Source organism: Artemia franciscana, chromosome 14 (assembly GCF_032884065.1).
Source record: "Artemia franciscana chromosome 14, ASM3288406v1, whole genome shotgun sequence".
Classification (NCBI taxonomy): domain Eukaryota; kingdom Metazoa; phylum Arthropoda; class Branchiopoda; order Anostraca; family Artemiidae; genus Artemia; species Artemia franciscana.
Genome location: NC_088876.1, coordinates 27,350,113 through 27,369,634, shown reverse-complemented (window position 1 = coordinate 27,369,634; position 19,522 = coordinate 27,350,113). Strand labels below are relative to the sequence as shown.

Genomic DNA, 19,522 nt, shown 5'->3' with positions numbered 1-19,522 from the left:
GTTTTCCATGATTTTAGGTTCCCCACCCCAAACTTCCCCCAATGTCACCAGATCCGGTCAGGATTTAAAATAAGAGCTTTGAGACACGATATCCTTCTAAATATCAAATTTCATTGAGATCCGATCACCCGTTCGTAACTTAAAAATACCTCATTTTTTCTAATTTTTCAGAATTAACCCCTCCCCCAACTACCCCAAAGAGAACGGATCCGTTCCGGTTATGTCAATCATATATCTAGGACTTTTTCCGACCAAATTTCATCCCGATCCCTCCACTCTAAGTGTTTTCCAAGTTTTAGGTTCCCCCTCCCAACTCCCCCCCCCCAATGTCGCCAGATCCGGTCAGGTTCAAAATAAGAACTCTGAGACACGATATCCTTCTAAATATCAAATTTAATTGAGATCCGATCTCCCGTTCGTAAATTAAAAATACCTCATTTTTTCTAATTTTTCAGAATTACCCCCCCCCCCCCAACTACCCCAAAGAGAGCGGATCCGTTCCGGTTATGTCAATCAAGTATCTAGGACTTGTGCTTAATATTCCCACCTTCATCCCGATCCCTCCACTCTAAGTTTTTTCCAAGTTTTAGGTTTCCCCCTCCCAACTCCCCCTCCCAACTCCCCCCCCCCCCAATGTCACCAGATCTGGTCGGGATTTAAAATAAAAGCTCTAAGACACCATATCCTTCTAAATATCAAATTTCATTGAGATCCGATCACCCGTTCATAAGTTAAAAATACCTCATTTTTTAATTTTTCAGAATTACCCCCCCCCCCCCCCCCCAACCACCCCAAAGAGAGCGGATCCTTTCCGGTTATGCCAATCATGTATCTAGGACTTGTGCTTATTTTTCCCACCAAGTTTCATCCCGATCTCTCCACTCTAAGTGTTTTCCAAGATTTTAGGTTTCCCCCTCCCATACCTCCCCCCCCAATGTCACCAGATCCGGTCGGAATCTAAAATAACAGCTCTGAGACACGATATCCTTCCAAACATCAAATTTCATTAAGATCTGATCAACAGTTCGTAAGTTAAAAATACTTCAATTTTTCTATTTTTTTCCGAATTAACCGGCCCCCCCACTCTCCCCCAGATGGTCGAATTGGGGAAACGACTATTTCAGATTTAAGCTGGTTTCGTCCCTAATACGCCTGCCAAATTTCATCGTCCTAGCTTACCTGGAAGTGCCTAAAGTAGCAAAACCGGGACCGACAGACAGACCGACAGAATTGGCTAGTGCTATATGTCACTTGGTTAATACCAAGTGCCATAAAAACGAATAAAACGAAAAAAAAAGGAGCAAGAAATTAGCAATCTAAAAATGTCCCTCTTTTTGTCCCTCTTTTTATGTCCCTGCATGTCTCCTTCCGAAGAGTCACTATCCTTGACCTTTATCATTGCTTTTTCATGTTTTAAGTTGTCAATTAACTGTAAATAAATCCTCAGCTCTTATTTTATCTGCACGAAAATTTGACGCTACATCAGCCATTATCATTCTCCGAAAACAAGCGGAAAAACTTGTTTTATAAACTGAATAATCGATACATTGCGACGGTGTATTGGATCGGGACGCGCCTCGTGATTCCAGAGGTAGACCTTTAGTCCCACATGTCGTAAGGAACTTGCAAATCAGGGTTATTAGAATTTTTTTTCTTTTGTTTGAATATTTTTTTCGTAAAGACCTATCATGGTAGTATTTTTACTTATGCACCCACTGATGGCATTTAGGGTCTCTATATAGTGAGAATCTGTAGAAATTCGCAGTAGAACATTGGAGTCATGGGTGGAGCTACTAGCGGTCAAGTAACGTCCAATATGATCTGGTTTACCAAGTAACTTTTTTTTTTTACTTGTATTGGAACTAATGAAAATAATTATTAGGAAGTAAGTCATATTAAGGATTTGGTGCAATAATTTCAGCTTATTTATTTAACAGTTAGTAAAGAGCGAAGTAACTTCTATATATTTTTCCTTAGCCATATCGAATAGAAAGGGTTCGAAATTGAAAGTTCTAGTTTTCTTCTTTTGAAAGTGGTTGAATTAAAGTAAGAGGCACTTTCTTCATGTCCTTTGTAGGTCTTTCCCAGCAGCTTTCGAACAATACCATCTAATGGTCTTTTAAGAAGTCGTACCATAACATTTAGATGGCATATCAAAAATAGATCATATTTCGAAAGGATGGCGTTCATAACATGACGTTTACCTGCATTGGCAAGGAAATAAGACATTAAGACAAAATACTCTTAATAGTATCTTTGTCCAACCCCCAGACAAATTGGCACAATTTGGCACAGACCTTGTGAAAAATTTGACAAGGTCTGTGCCAAATTTTAATTATGGGGCTTCAAATTTACGTGGCTTCACACAAAGTTCAAGGGACAAATGAGTATCGCTCATAAATAAGCGGTTGATGCACTCGAGGGTTAACTAAACAACCTTATCAACAAATATAGTTGGAGAATTCTAGAATTAGAAATTTAGGGAATTTCTCAAAATTCTCCCAAAAAGTTATAAAAATTTGTAAAATTTCTTCCAAGAATTCTTCCAAAAAGCGGGAATTTGTTAAAGTTATACTACTTTTATTATAAAGTCAACTAAACAAATATATCAACAAAGTCCATATTGAAAGTTAATAATCATGCTATATCTATCAGAAAATGGAAAACATCGCAAAACTTATATTTCTGAGTTCAAAAGCATTTTTGAACAATGAAAAAAAAGTGTATAGAGCGTATCGAAACACCCAAACTTCTCCCAATTTTTGGGTAACACGGTTATGAACTCAGTTTTGGTTAACCAGCATTTAAAGAGTCATTAATCGTATCTAATCATAATATATATATATATATATATATATATATATATATATATATATATATATATATATATATATATATATATATATATATATATATATATATATATATATATATATATATATATATATATATATATATATATATATATATATATATATATATATAGCAAATCTAAACTGTTTTCAATAAACTTGTGCTTTTATTGTAGCAGAAAACAAGATCATCTCCTAGAAAAAGTTCCATATATTTTTGATCAGACATTTCAAATCTTAGATGCCACAGAATTAGGATGTCGGATGAATGAATCAAATCACAAATTAAAGGGATCGCTAGATATTAACCACTACTGATCTATCTTCTGAAAGAATTTGATTCAAGCACAGTGTACCGTTTAAAAAACGACAGGATAAAAAATAGATTTTCCTTGGGAAGTGTTCGCGTACTTATTTGATTTCAATTGTGTGGCTCAATCAAGAGGAACAAAGGAACTGCTATATATATATATATATATATATATATATATATATATATATATATATATATATATATATATATATTTATTATTTTATATATATATATATATATATATATATTTTTTTTTTATTTTATATTTATTATTTTATATATATATATAAAATAAAACATTTAGATAAATAAAAAATGCATAAATAATAAAAATAGGTTGGAATGAATATCAAATAGGGAAAAATTAAAAGTAGAAAGGGTAATACAAATATGTAAATAATAAATATAAAATATTCTAAGACTTGTATACTAGCGCGTACGCAGGGGGAAGGGAGCCTTCGGGACCACCACCCCGCCGAAATTTTGTGAAATGTTTAATTTTCCCATGGTTTCTTGGGATTTCTGGCAAAAGTAGGACATTTATTAAGAATCTAGATACATGTGTGAAGCCTTTTTTGGGGGATTTTACAGCATGCAATTATCCGGTCAAGTCACTGTCTAATTATTAACCCATTTTCTGTCTGACTTTTTACCCTCTTTAAAGTAATTAGCAATTGTAATGTTATTTTTTTTTGTAAAGAGAGTTTGCTTTCCACAGCAAAATAGAATTGTCCTTGATATTAGGGTGTTTATCCCCCTTTTTCAGGATAACGTACAGCTTTTAATGGATCAATTTTGGACACTATCATTTTTCATAAAAATCTACGTTTTTGCAATAGAAAGAACTACCCCCCACAGGACCCATATTGCACTGTTAACTCTAAAATTTCTCTTCAGTGGGATATAATTGATTAATCACTGGTTCTAAATCGCTATGAACATAGCCTGAGCCTAAAACGCACTTTTGAGGCTTCAGTCTTCTTCCCCCCATCCGCTACAATACTACAGATTAAAGTTAATCTGTATTTTCGAATATACGTGCTTTTTGTATTACTAAATAAAAAAAGTGCTACTTTATATCTGCTGTTTCAAAGGTTTTGGGCCCCCTGAAAAAAAATTCCTGCGTACGTACCTGCTTGTATATAAATATAAATTTGAATTATATACCATACAAATAATAAAAAACATGTAAACTTGAAATTTAAATTCAAATATTTAAAAAAATATATATATGAAATATAAGAACATAGAAATATAAATATATAAGAATATATGTAAAAAATGTAATAAAAATTGACAAAAGTGATGATTCAAAAACCTATGGTTCTTTTTACTATGGTTTTTTGTCTGCCAGCCATCGTAATATTTTTCGAAAAGAACCGTTATGCACTGGCGTAGCTAGGGATCGAGTAGGGATGCACACTTGTCCTGGCGCACAGTATTCATAATGTCGCTGTTTAGATATATCATGAAATATTGGCCTACTAATATTATTACTGTGGGAGGGTCACATCTAAAGTTGCTCCTTGGAACTGAAAAACATACTTATGTATCTGTCGCCGTATATAAGATCTAAAACGTCTGAGAATCACTTGTCCACTATCTTAGAATGATAGAAAGGTTGTGTAATTCGTGTTGGTAATCCTCTTTGCTTGGCAAAATCAGCTTTATTTCACTTAGCTTGTTAGCCTTGGTTCAAAAACTGTCTGTGGGTCGTTGTTCGTCATTTATTCCCAATTTTTTTTTATATTTTTAGATAAGAGCTTCGATGGCAGATTATAAAGAGAAAAAAGAAGTCCGTCTGAAAGTTATAAGAACTCTACAAAATGGTGAAAAAGAATTGGTGAAAAAACAAAAGAAGACCTTAAGTGATAAAGACAACCTTGAAAAAGAAGCAATCGACTCTACATCGGGCAGAATTTCCCCCTCCGATGCATCTAGAACGTTGGCTGTAAAAATCAGTGCTTTGAAGGCTACGCTTGATGACGAAAGACGTCGACACGACCTGAATAACCTACCAGAACTGATTCAAGAAAAAATGGATTTGACAAACCATGCAAATGACATAAAATCAAAATTGGATGAGCTGGGGGAAGATTATAAGCGTTGCAAACAGGAATTTGTAAGTTATTATCCATGTACAACACAAGGTCAGGTACGCAAACTGGAGTTTAGTTCAGGAAAAGATTTGTAAATTAAAATAAAAACCCATAAATTAAATAAAAATACTAGAAATCCATAGAGAAAGTGATAAAGGCTTTTTGCGATTAAAAGAAAGGGCAGTGGACAGAAGCTCCCCTGTCCCTTACCTTGCAGTATTCCTGCAAGTATTCCTTGCAAGTATTACCTTGCAGTATTCCTGTATTCCTGCTTGCAGTGAACAACAGAATTAAAGCTTTGTTTGTATTCAATTTTAAAATCTTTTTTTTTTTTTTTTTTTTTTTTTTTTTTTTTTTTTGATGAATTGAAGATGCAATCGAATTTTCAGCGACTAATGTTTTGCTTTGGAACTCCCAAGTTTTGTTCTGAAATTTTTTTTGATTTTGAGCTAAATGTATATATATATATATATATATATATATATATATATATATTTATATATATATTTTATAAATATATAGCAAACTGATATTTTTTGACCTGGAGAAACGATCTAGATAGGTCACAAGATAGGTCACTAAACTAGATAGTTTAGAGCCTTAATTTTGGAGAAAATACATTTTCCATAAAAATAATCTTACATTCAGGTACTTTTAAGGAGCAAATTGAGTAATTTTTCTTAGATGTGGTTGTATGCTTTTCGGCATCTATGACGCGTAAAAAATTATGAAACACGGTGATGACCCAAATATTTAAAGCAAAACGCATGGAACAAGTGAGGATCACATTTAATTGAAAACAAAACTGTTGCACAACAAAATACGCAGGTATAAGATAAATAAAAATTATAGTGGAAGGAAGGAACGTGTTATTTTAGTGTCTGTGAAGAATAAGCAGGAATGATGAATTGAATTCACGCCATATTTTTTGTAATTTAATTGAAATTGCTGATTTGCCAGCCTATTACTTAAGATCAAAGAGTAGCATAACGTCACATTCATATGCATTTGAAGACCAAATTGTATCATTTTTCCTGGGACTAGTCGTACTGTTTTTGGTATCCATGACACATGTGAGTTTATACAAGATGACGAATGATCCCGAACAGCTAAAGGTATGGAATAGGAAATGGTCAACGTCACGTTGAGTTGCAAATGAAAATATTGCACAGCGACATATGCAGTTAGCAGACAAATCAAACTTGCTACGGAATGAAGGAACTTAATATTTTAGCATCTGTGAAGAATATTCATGAAGGAGGAAGGGAAATTACGCTAGAATTTTTTGATTCCATCGAAATTGTTAATTTGCCACCCTATTACTTAAAACTAACGAATAACATGGTAAATATGCTTTTAGAAGACAAGCAGCAGCGAGGATCGAATCTAGGTTTGCAGTTAGAAGAGAAGCTCCAGCAAGAATCACAAAAAATCCCAGGAAAATAAAACTTCCTGCAAAATTTATGATTCTGTGAAACATAAACAGTAAAGTGGAACTGAATTCATGCCAGAATTTCTTAATTCAACAGAAATTGCTGATTTACTACCCCATGACTTCAAAATAAAGAACAACGTGATAATTGTCCTAATGCCTAATTTAATAATCACAAATGTACAAGCCTGCAATATTCTGAAGCCTGATATATATATATATATATATATATATATATATATATATATATATATATATATATATATATATATATATATATATATATATATGAATGTGTTAGTGAGTTATTCGTGTTCAATCAATAACAATATAACCGATTTCAGCTTTATCTAACTATTTTTTCTATACGCTAAAGTTTTTTCGTACTTTCAAAAAAGCTTCCTATTGTTCTAATTAAACGACCCTTGCGTTTCAGTTGTCGTTCTTAAAGAAGTGGGACAGAATTCAAACCGTAGCGTAAAAGGCAAGGTGTTGAAGAGGCAGCAATGTCCTTCATACATGCAATAATTTCTGTTCGTTTTAAGTTTTAATGTTGCTCCTTACTTTCAGTTGAAAAAATTAGTTTTTTTAAATTAATTTCTGATCGTTTTTAAGTAATGCCAGGAAATCTAGCCCCACCTACATGGATAAATCCCACTCCCCAAGGAATTATTCTCTAAATAATTCATTTCCGGTGAAACTTTACCTTGGCAATTACCCTTAACAACTCCATGCGTAAAATTGAGACGGAAAAGAGAAAGTAAGACATTTAAAAAGATTGTAATCCTGGCAATTTCCCCCAGTTTATACTTTCCCCTGACAAGTTCACCCCCGAAAGCCTCCTTCGTCATAGAAAATTCCCCCGTAAAAAAAAAGGCAAAAAATTCACACTTCCAACCCGGAAATGTATACATACTTCACAATAGGAAATACTATGTGTAAAAAATGGACTAAATTTTATGACTTTAAGGCTTTTCCCCTAGGTTGGGGTGGTCATGTCATATCCAAAAGCATAGTTATTGGGTCTTTCAAGTATGGTGAACAAAATGTCTATCACAACATTTTTGTTGGACGACTTTGGGAAAAAGGGTTTGGGGAGGGGGTCAGGTTGCCCTCCAATCTTTTTGTCTCTTAAATGGGCACCAAAACTTTTAATTTCCGTTCGAATGGGCCCTTTCACGATATTCTAGTACCACTGGGTCGTTACGATCGCCACTGTAAAAAAAAAATAAACAAATAAACGCGCTTCCCTGATCTTTCTTTTGGCAACAAATACAAAATTCCACATTTTTGCAGATTGGAGCTTGAAACCAATTCAGTAGAGTTTTCTGATACGCTGAATCTGATGTTTTCATTTTCATTAAGAATCTAATACTTTTAGAGGGTAGTTCCCCGATTTTTGTCAAAAATCAGACAAATTTTCTCAGGTTTTTAGCCTTTAATCGGTAAAACTAAACTTAATGAAACTTATTTATTTAAAATTAGCATAATAAGCTGATTATTTTTATATATCTATTGGTATCAAAACTCCGTTTTAAGTGTTTGGTTACTATTGAGCCGGGTCGCTCCTTACTTACAGTTCGTTAACGCGAACTACTTGAAAACATACTCACTTTATACAATCTTTGCAATGAGGTATAGTTGCCTGCCCTTAGGTGATAAATGGAAAGGTCCATTCCCTTGTGAACTTCCAAAAACCAATTGACTGATCCGATCTTAAGAACAAATGGAGGAACTCTCTCTTTCACTATTTCTGCTTATCTTCACTCCCTCTTTCTTTGTCCTCTTCCCTCTCCCTTTTTATTCATTTTTTAGGAGCAACGATGGAGGCACTTAACGCGACTTCAGAATCATTTGGCGACAAAGGTATATTACAATTTGAAGGGTATACTTGCAATTCGAGAGTTTAATGTTGAGACAGATATTGATTTCAAGTCGGAGAGTTTTTTGCTGAAAATATCACCTAAAGGAGGAGACTGTCAGGATGTTGCGTAAGCTCCTTCTTATTTCTCTTCTTCAGTCTTTGACCTGATAAGCTATATCAGTTATTACCACCTGCCCTTTTTCAATCTTCAAATTCACAGTACTAAAATACCAATAACCAGAAACAATACAGAACTAATGATCCGTTCAGATGCATAGTAAAGCCGATCAGTACGAGGAAAAAAGTGTTCAAACGATAGAGGCAAAATTTTTCCTAAAAAGCACAGATAACATGTATATTTTTTTCTGTTATGATAAATAACCTCGCTGAGGAATTTCTCGATAGATGGAATTTGTCGATGACCTAACGGTTGTTGAAACCTGCTACCAAAACTTAGTAAGCAACCCCATGAGTATCCTCAATGATATCGGAGGTGACGCTGCTGTCTTGGACATGCGAGTAAACCTCCCTGAATCTATGATAATACCAATATGTTCCCTTAAAACCTCACCCCATTTCCATAACCGTATCCCCCAGATATTTCTGTGTCTTCCTTTCAATTACTTGGAGTTACCATTTCCTCCAATTTAAAGTGTGATATCCATGTTAAATATATTGTCCATAAAGCTAATGTGTCCTTGTCTCTCCTAAAGCTCTTGAATAAATTTAATGTCCCCCCCATCCCATTCTTTACGGATCTATACTTCCTTCGTCCACCCGCATCTTGAATATTCATGTCCAGCTTGACATCGTGGTATCTCCCGTGATGAATCAGAAAGAATTGAATCCATTCAAAAAAGAGCCCTGAGAATAATTTTTAAAGAAGCTAACGTACCATACTCGCTCCTTCTAAAAAAGGCTAAGCTTGAAACTCTTGAACTCAGGAGATGAACTTTGTGCCTCCGTTTTACAAAAACTGCAATAATAAACCTTCGTACGGAAAACATTTTGCCCAAAAGACACTCACCATCAGACACCGCGTGCCATAGACTGTTTCTAAACCTGTTCCTATATTATCCCCCCTCCCCATCCGTTGCTTAACCTCCAGGTATGAAAAAACTTTGTCCCCTTCTTTAATGATAAAATAAACCGCTAGTTCCTTTTTTTTTTCTTTGGTACTGGTGATAACCAAGTTTTAAGTTCGTGTGATTCTTTTGTTCCCTCCCCATTGTTTATGTTCTCTTTTAAACTTTTTCAATGGTAATTTTTTACTTTTTACCTTTCTGACATTCAGAAAGACTTTTTTTTTTTTTTACTAATGAATGGCTTTGTCTTTCAGATTTTGGTGTTTTTGTCATTTTTTATTTTTGTTGTTGTGCTATTTTTTATCGTTTTTTTATGGTTTTGTAACTTCGAAATGCGGATTCGGTCCTATACGTCTGAATGGGATATAAACGAATATAACTTTCAGTCGTTGAAATGAACGAAAAAACCAGGCATTCCGAAAGTCTGTAGCGGGTTAGATTAAAGTATTTGTCCTTGAAAATGATTCCTAAGCAAAGGTTATTTTATTCATATAGCCTTATGGTATTTAATTATTTTTAATGGATAGTTTGACGAAAGAAATAACGGTATGGTAAAACAAGTCACACTAAAGTAAAAAAAAAAAAAAAATGCTTGAAAAACCGAGTGGTTGTCTTGGTTCATGCCACTTAATCTTACCAATTTGAAAAAAAGAAGTCTAACCAATTTGGAAAATGTCTAAAAATTAAAGATAAATCACAACAAAATAAAATATTTATATTGTAAAAAAAGAACATGAATATTTTACGTACTACACTGAAAAAATAAATGATAACATAATATGTTGTTTATTATAAATAAAATAACTATATAGTTATGTGTCTGTGAACTAAGAAAAGACAAGAGTGATTAAGATTAATTTTTCAGTTTCCTATATTTCTACAGAAAAGTCAAAATTCAAACTTTCTGAAAAAAAAATGAATATTGTAAATGCGGTGTTGATCCCGATTCACCTTCGTAGGTTGATCCCTAGACTTATTTAAAGGATAGTTGTTGCTTCCCAAATTGCTCTTAACAATTCTATTAGCCCTTGAAAACAGGTTTGCTAACTAACAGCAATTGAGTTCCTAACTATCCACAGAAACGTCGAAATTGGGTGGTAACCTTAAAGGTGGAGTTTCTAAATGATAACAAAGACATTAAACCTCTTTCAAACTTCAAAACAAGCGTTCAAAACAAGTTCCTCGTTGACTAATTTTTTTTTTTAATTATTGGCTGAGTTGTTCTATAATAATTGGCTAAATTACTCGAAGAATACACTGGTGATTAAACCAATTTATATGGTGCCAGAAAAGGGTGTTTCGTACAAGTTCCTCGTTGACTAATTTTTTTTTTATAATCATTGGCTAAATTACTCGAAGAATACACTGGTGATTAAACCAATTTATATGGTGCCAGAAAAGGGTGTTTCGTACAAGTTCCTCGTTGACTATTTTTTTTTATAATCATTGGCTAAATTACTCGAAGAATACACTGGTGATTAAACCAATTTATATGGTGCCAGAAAAGGGTGTTTCGTACATGTTCCTCGTTGACTAATTTTTTTTTATAATCATTGGCTAAATTACTCGAAGAATACACTGGTGATTAAACCAATTTATATGGTGCCAGAAAAGGGTGTTTCGTACAAGTTCCTCGTTGACTAATTTTTTTTTTTATAATCATTGGCTAAATTACTCGAAGAATACACTGGTGATTAAACCAATTTATATGGTACCAGAAAAGGGTGTTTCGTACATGTTCCTCGTTGACTAATTTTTTTTTTATAATCATTGGCTAAATTACTCGAAGAATACACTGGTGATTAAACCAATTTATATGGTGCCAGAAAAGGGTGTTTCGTACAAGTTCCTCGTTGACTAATTTTTTTTTATAATCATTGGCTAAATTACTCGAAGAATACACTGGTGATTAAACCAATTTATATGGTGCCAGAAAAGGGTGTTTCGTACAAGTTCCTCGTTGACTATTTTTTTTTTTTATAATCGTTGGCTAAGTTGTTCTATAATTATTGGCTAAATTACTCGAAGAATACACTGGTGATTAAGCCAATTTATATGATGCCAGAAAAGGGTGTTTCGTACAAGTTCCTCGTTGACTAATTTTTTCTTATAATCGTCGGCTCTGGAGATTAACTCAATTTATATGATGCCAGAAAAGGGTGTTGTTTCATTCATAGTATTTGTGGCGTAGTATTTGTTTCATTCATAATTTTTTCATAGTCATATTGGAATTTTTTTTAGCAATATTGTTGCGTCATACGTAATATCAGCCAACTAGACAACTGGGGTTTTATCTTGCTACTTTTGGTAATACATATAGGCAAGGCAAATGTCTGGTTCTTACACAATTTAAAATAACTTTTCATTTTGAATTATTAAGTTCAGTTTAGTGGTAATTCGTGACATAACTGGTAATTTTTTCCCTATAATTGCTTATAAAATGAATGGCATTGGTGGTTTTTGTATATTAGTAAAGCGGTAACCAATTGATTTTTATTATACAAAATCTAAAGGTTTTCTCATAACCGCCTTTATATTCTTGCATACCGTTTCTTCAAGAGAACGTTTCTAATTATCAAAACAAGCGGTCCCCGTTATAACAAGGTGCTTATGAATAAGTTTATAGTTTCTTATAGATTCAGTCTAAGTGTCTACTGTGCCTTCTTTCGGATTCGTAAACGACCAATGTATGATGATGTATGTTATCTGAACTTATACTTATACTGGACTTTTCCAGCTAGAAACTAAATTTTTCTGCAAATAATCTTTGGAGAATTGCTCTGAATTATAAGAATCCAATCAGGTCAATACAAGAAGATTTCTTTATAAATTCAGCTTGAAGCAATGGCATAAAAGCCGCGAGTTAGCTTTAGATTTTAAGCTAATTATGTTTCGCAGTCAGTAATAATTTTTCTCTAAAAGAAAAAAGAAATCAATTTTCACTAAAGTTTAGAATGGTATATTGTAAGGAAAAAAATGGAATTGCATTAATACGGCAGATAAGTGGGAATCTTAGTAATTTTGGAGGAGTTTGGGATATTAAGTGAGTTAATGTATAAATAAATTAATTCTTTTAATTATATTCCTGAATTTGCAGAAGTTTAAGTGGAGGTGAACGGTCTTTATCAACTCTTGCCTTAATCTTAGCTATCTGGGAAATAACCGACCAGCCATTCCGAGTCATGGATGAATTCGATGTTTTCATGGATGGTGTCAACCGTCAGTTCGCTTTGGACTTTATTCTCAAATCCTCGTCCAACAAGCCAGATAGTCAATATATCCTGATTACGCCACTCTCTATTGATATTCCGGAAGATGGGTCCATTGGAATACACAGGTTTGTAAAACAATCTAAAATTGTATATTGTAGAGTAGAAAAACGGTAGATTAAACATAGTATTTAATGTAAAGATTTAAGTAGAATGTTAGAACTATGGTACCTGGGTTGGATTCAATTTTGTATCCCAAAGGTACTGACAATTTTATTAATTAAACAATGTAATAATTTTTTCTTTCAATGATTGTTAATTCATAGATAGCACATTGAAAGATCATAAATATTGTTTTAATTCAGAGGGGAGGGGGTGGGACCTCTCTACCTCATATCGGAAAATACGTACTAATAATTCTTATTTCTATTGATATTCTTTGCTATATTGTTGAATAAAGAGGCAATTATTTTAGTACTATTTGAAAAAAGTAATTTCGGTTTATAGAAACTGAAGCTCTGGAGGGCACCACAACTTCTGTTTTTGTAGCCATTTTCTTTATTTCGCCTCTAATTCAGGTCATAATGTCGTGCCTGAAACCAAAAGGTTTACTTTTCCAAGAATGAGTTGTTGCACTTCTGGGAGGTATCTAGTGCTTTATCTGCAGGTTTTGGTACGCAGAAGTGTCACAAGTGATCCTGAAAGCCTACCCATTGCTTTTTCTTTCTTTCTTTTCCTCAAACTAAAATAAATTTCTATGTAAAAACCGATTTTTAGCTCCCCTCTCCTCCCAAAATGACCTTCATAAAAATTGAGGATGCCAGTCATTATATGGGTCGATATTTTCATTGAGGCTTACCTCAAAGTTTGACTCTTTGCCACAGTTCTACGTTTTAAAACAATTAAAAACTTTAACATAAAGAGCGAGGGATTGTGGAGGGGACAACCCATTTCACATACGGAGTAATTTCTCTTCTTTTTAAGTCTTAATGTCGCTCCTTACTTTCAGTTAAAAAAAACTAGTTTTTTTTTTTATTTAATCCCATAAAGGCTCCATGGCATGGTAAAGGCTGCTGTGGGAGCTTTTCTGTTTTTTTTTTTTTTTTTTTTTTTTTTTTTTTTTTTTTTTTTTTTTTTTTTTTTTTTTTAGTAAACAGTAAACAGACACCAAATACAGAGCACTCATTTAATAAAGGCTCTATGGCATGGTAAAGGCTGCTCTGGGAGCTTTTCTGTTTTTTTTTTTGTTTTTTTTTTAGCGTACTAGCGTTCAGTATGCCACCAAGCATGTGTGCTATCTAAATCTTTCCTGGTTAGTTTTGAACGCAGCGCAAATGTTTGGGGGCATATTTCCCCTCTGAAACTATTCAGAGAGAAACTCTAAAACTATTTAAATAAATTAAGCAGAGGTCTTGGAATGATGCGAAGAATTAAAAATCTAGTCCCAAAAAAGATTCTAAAAATTATTTATTTTTCTATAATTTGTCCATATATTAGCTACAGATGCTCTATATGGGCAAATAATTTTGTAACATGTTTCAAAAGAGTACAAAAACTTCAGAATAGAGCTGTAAATTATTATCGTAATTTTATGATTCTGATGAGGTTCCTGCTCATGAGCATTAAAAAAAATAAGTTAATGGATGTGTCCCAAACTCGAGATCACCAAGTCGCGATTTCCTCGATTAAATATTTGAATCGCATGCCCAACCCTGTGTTTGAAAATCTTTTTACTTTTAATAGAGACCGTCATGATCATAATACAAGAGAAGTTGATAACTTAACCTATGAGTTTAGGAGTACCACTTGGGCATCTTTTGTGATTCGGCATTATGGTCCCCATGTTTGGAATATGTTGCCCGAGTGTGTGAAAAATGCGCCTAGTCTTCCGGCCTTCTAGTCACGGGCAAAGAAGGTTCTTTTATCTCGTGAGAGATTTTGATATGAAGCCCGCTTCTGGTTGTCATTCTATTGAAGGCATTTCCCTGATTTTTTTTTTTTTTTTTTGGTCTTCTTGTCTTTTCCTCTTTCTCTTTTTTCCTTTCTTCCTTCATCAGTTGAGTTTCTTTTGTAATGATTAGAGTGATATAAATGTGGTTTTAATTAGCTGAGGGTGATAACCTCACTTGCCCTTCCAGGCTTTTTTGGCAGGCGAATGGCGAATAGTGTTTGTTTTCTTTTTTAATAAATGTAATTCTCATATCTCTTAAAGTGCTTACAGTGGATGACTTTTTAAAGACTTGGGACACTGTTGTTATTGGTGGTGATACAGACTTTATCATTGTGCTCCTGAGCACCACAAGGTCTACCTGCACAGTGAGCCTATGGCTGTCGCTACAGGTGCAATTTGGAACATCGAAGTCATTTTTAAGAAGACTGGGACTGGAACCTATAAACTGCTTCCTTTTGCTCGCGCAATTCTTGGCTGTGACACAAATTCCTTCTACATGGACTAGGTAAAGGGATTGTGCTCAAACGCATAGACGACGAATAGTTTAGGGAAAATGTTCAATGGTTTCTTGAATTAATGCTTCGGACGAAAAGATTATAGCAGCGGGAGAGGCTACACTTTTTATATTGTGCCATAGAAAATCTACTGACAATCTTAACAGTTACCGACACCGAATCTTTCCGCAGAAAGTAGCAACGTCCATAACTTTCGTTCATCCCCAAGATCTACCTCCTTCTTCAGCAACAGCGAAATTTTACTGTTTCCAAACCTATCCTCAAGTCCAAGATTGGATTGGGATTCAGAGCCCAACCCTTGATCCTGAAAATTGGGGATGGAGACTCTAGTGCAGCCTGCTGTACCCTATCCTCATGGATTTTCCAGCGACATTAAAGAAAATTCTCCCCGTCGTTAAGTGTTGTTGTAAAGTATCCTGTGTAAGTGACCGTTACAGCTGCCATCGAATGTAACATTGCTTGCAAATTTTTAATTTGCATTTAATTTTAATTAGAGCATAATTATTGGGGGGGGGGGTAAGAGGGCCCCTCAATAATTTGTAAAAAATATTATACAGCCCATGCCTATTGACTATCGAGACATTAGCCCCTATTGCCAATAGGCAATTGGCAAACCTCAAAACTAAATTTCTAAAGATAAGGAGAAATGCTTAAAGGGTTCCATGCTGTATAAAGTGCCATGCTGTATAACACTCACGGATTTTCCAGCGACATTAAAAAAAATTCTCACCGTCGTTAAGTATCCTGTGTAAGTGACCGTTACAACTGCCATCGAATGTAACATTGCTTGCAAATTTTGCAAAGGAAATAGTTGTTTTAATGCTCAGGTCCAAATCGAAGATAAAGAAGACACGTGATTGATTAAATAAATGCGATGAATCTCCAATCCATTTTTAATTTCGAATTATCTGGGATTCTTTGTTTAAATTAAAATCAATGATTTAACGAGTTGTGAGAAATTGCTTTTTGGATTCTAAAAATTTGGGTGGAGGGGTGGAAGGGGGTAAATTGACACGGACACGTAAATTGACACGGACACGACTTCTTTTCTGCAATAGTATTCTAATTTCTCTTATGAATTCAACCTCGCGTAATGTTGCTCTCAGACCTATATCGACGCTTGATTTATGGGCGGAACGAAAGTGAGGAGAGGAACGAAAGTGAGGGTTAAAGTAAAAGCAGAATTGAAGTAAAAATTCGTGATCCACATATCAGATTTCTGTATTACTGACTTTATGCGTTCAATTTAAGGGCAAATTAAGTTATTTTTAAAATGTCTTCACTTTTAGAAGAAAAGACAAAAAATGGTCAATTTCACCTCGTCTTGGCCGATTTTTTACATGCTGTAGGCATTTTTTTCTTCCGGTTCGAATGGTGCCGAAATCAATATTGTAGCAGTTTGTTAGGTTAGGTTAAACCATAGATTGACTGTACAACTATGTCTTTGTGTTAAATAATTTGTAACGTTTTCAGTGTCGGTGCAAATCAGGGCCGTGTCCAGAATTTTGATCGGAGGAGAGGGCCACCCAAGTAATTTTGGTTTGGGGGGAGGGGTACCAAATAAATGAAGAAGAAGAGGGGGTTTAATTCATGTGGATTTTGTCTAACAGTCTGAAATAGGGGTTCTTCGCCCCATTTTTAATACTTGTTTATGCACATAAGAAAATTTTCGGGTGGGAGGGGGTTAATTGTTAACCTCCTGAATAAGGCCCTATTGCAAATATTTGCTTGTGCAATCGGAATGACAATTTTTTGTTTCTAACAACACACTTTATTTTGTCAAAGTTTTGGGGTTAATCGTTCTCATATTCCTTATTTTCAGAATGCACCCTCCGCGACCATAGCCTTAACAGCCTCCGCAACCAGTGCGTTTACAGCCATTTTGGTTTTATCCGTTGACTTGAAGCTAATTTTTTATGTTTGATGTATGAATTTATATCTGAAATTTATTAATAAATGCAAAAATGTTTAAGTATCAAACCTGGGCACTAAGAAATTTTCTTATTTACTGGATAGATGTTCACTCTAAGGCTAATTTACCTGTTCTCGGTACCTAACAATATGGCTTTGACTTAAGAGACACCTCATTAGGAACTACCATTGGAGGTAACAGTGTTGTGTTTGGTGGCCAGGACCCTGCTTTCTACCATCCGCTATACCTACATTTCTCAAAATTGATGGCAAGGGTTTGGAGCAGCCTTAATGTTTGTTCAACAGGCGCTGTTTTAGTTTGATGAAGTACAACTGCTTTTTTCGCCTTTAGAAGAAAGCTTATTGGCAAGACTTGAAAATTTTGCCTCTCTTTCGTCCAAATGGCGAATATTTAGATCACAACTGGTTTCACAATCATCGTACGGGAAGTTTTGAAACTGTTGGTGTTAGATTGCGCTCTACGATTTATCTGGATAATTTCTCTAATAAATAGGGATCGATTTGTTGAATATGTAATAACTGTGTACTGTTTCTTTGTCAAGAAGGTATTTTAGAAGATCACAAGTTATTCCTCGACCGTATTTTAATGTGAGTCCAAAACATGCTGATAAAACCATTTGTTTTTGGGATAATTCTTTTTAGTAGAAACAACTCTTGGAATTTTATCTTTCCAAGATAGGACTATGTCTAGAGAGGCATAGCTGTCCCATTTTTCATCATTTATTTTATGCTCTACCGTTGGCGGAAATAATTTCAACTCAATTTCACAAGTACTTCCTGAGACAATGTATGTGTGTTACCGTGAATATCCGAAATCCGGTTAATGTCAACATTCACCGGTGAACGTTGGAAATTCCCTTTTCCTTGCTTTGATTCAATTAGCTTTGCGAGTTAGCTTTTTCAGTCTTATGCAAGCTATGATGGTAAAAGTTAAAATTAGGTTAGGTTTGCTTATGTTTGTTTAGATTAGGTTAAATTTGGTTCTAAATATTAGAAATGGGTTAAAAACCTAAGCTAAGCTAACCCAACCTGATCTCACCTAAACAAAACTTACCTATTCTAACCTAACCTGTTATCATCAAACCTTGCATTAAATTGAAAAAGTTGACTGGCAACAATGACTAAATCCAAGACGAAAAAAGGTATTTCGGACATTCGCCTGTAATTGTCGACATTCACTAATTTGCGGACATTCACGGTAACATATAAGGAGCGTTAGATTGGTGAAATTCTGGGAGAAAATAATTAGGCTACCTAGAGTTGGGGTTCTTAAGTCAGCTTATTTGGAGAGCTTGAAGAACGAAAGGCGTGATTCGTGGCTAAATCAGGTCAAGAAAATACTGGACCTTTGTGGCCTTTCGGAGATGTGGAATGAAGGAAAGGCCCAATGGATGAAAGTGTTTCAGTATAGAAGGAAGTTCAGCGAACCCTAAATGCCCAAGAAATCCAAGAGTGGCAAGCTCATAAGGACCAATCTATGTCTTTGAGGTTTTACTCCCAAGCTAAAGACTGTTGGGGGCAGGAGGTTTATTTTAAATTTGGATTGAATAAAGAGGATTTGATGAATTTGTTGTAGGTAAGAGGGAATAGTTTGGATTTAAGTGAGAGAAGGGAATTTTTAGGAAAGTCCAGGCTGGTGGCTGGCCCCTTTTTTGCCCTATATGTGGATTTGTGAATGAGAACTTGCGTCATTTTGTATCCGAGTGTGAAGTGCTGTCTGAGTTGCGCAATGAATGTTTTGTACGAGTGTTCGGGAGTGAATGCAGGTTAATTGAGCGGATGACTGAGAGGAACGCATGTGCTATTAAACAGTTGTATAAGTCTCTTCGTTTAGGGATTAAACATAGGAGGTCATGTTTGAAGGGATAGCTTGCTAGTGTTTTTAGGATTTGAATTTTATTATGATTGGTGTTTGTTGATTAAAATGTTGAACCTTGGTGTGTTTCTTTTTATCTTTTATTGTTCTTTTTTCTTTCTTTTTTTATTTATATTATCTAAAGCTGTATTTTGTTCCTGTGCTTTGTTTGTTGACTGTATTCTGTGTTGCTATGGCCCGCAGGTTTTTGCAATGAATTATATCTTATAGATAGATTCTATTCGATAACCTAGGTATATTTAGAGTCTTTTGGTTCATTTCGCTAACTACTGGGGATAGCTGATAATCCCAGAGGGACTTATAGTGCCAAAAGCTATTGAACTGACCAAACTCTTCCCTCCGTCCCTCCCCAGATTAAAATTTAGGGTCTATTTGCTGTTCCTCACTGCTCCCT

At 34.6% G+C, this 19,522-nt stretch overlaps 1 protein-coding gene across 3 annotated transcripts in view; it reads left to right on the top strand.

Annotated features, from left to right (window-relative positions):
• The window catches only part of LOC136035522 (structural maintenance of chromosomes protein 6-like), an 86,065-nt gene extending 68,765 nt beyond the window's left edge, over positions 1–17,300 (top strand). For all 3 annotated transcript variants that reach the window (XM_065717363.1, XM_065717366.1, XM_065717364.1), the window contains 4 exons: positions 4,922–5,287; positions 8,512–8,687; positions 12,743–12,982; positions 17,143–17,300. In XM_065717363.1, the coding sequence (XP_065573435.1) occupies positions 4,922–5,287; positions 8,512–8,687; positions 12,743–12,982; positions 17,143–17,164 (804 nt within the window). In that variant the 3' untranslated portion in view covers positions 17,165–17,300. The remainder of the gene's footprint in view (positions 1–4,921; positions 5,288–8,511; positions 8,688–12,742; positions 12,983–17,142) is intronic.
• The last annotated feature ends 2,222 nt before the right edge of the window (positions 17,301–19,522 follow it).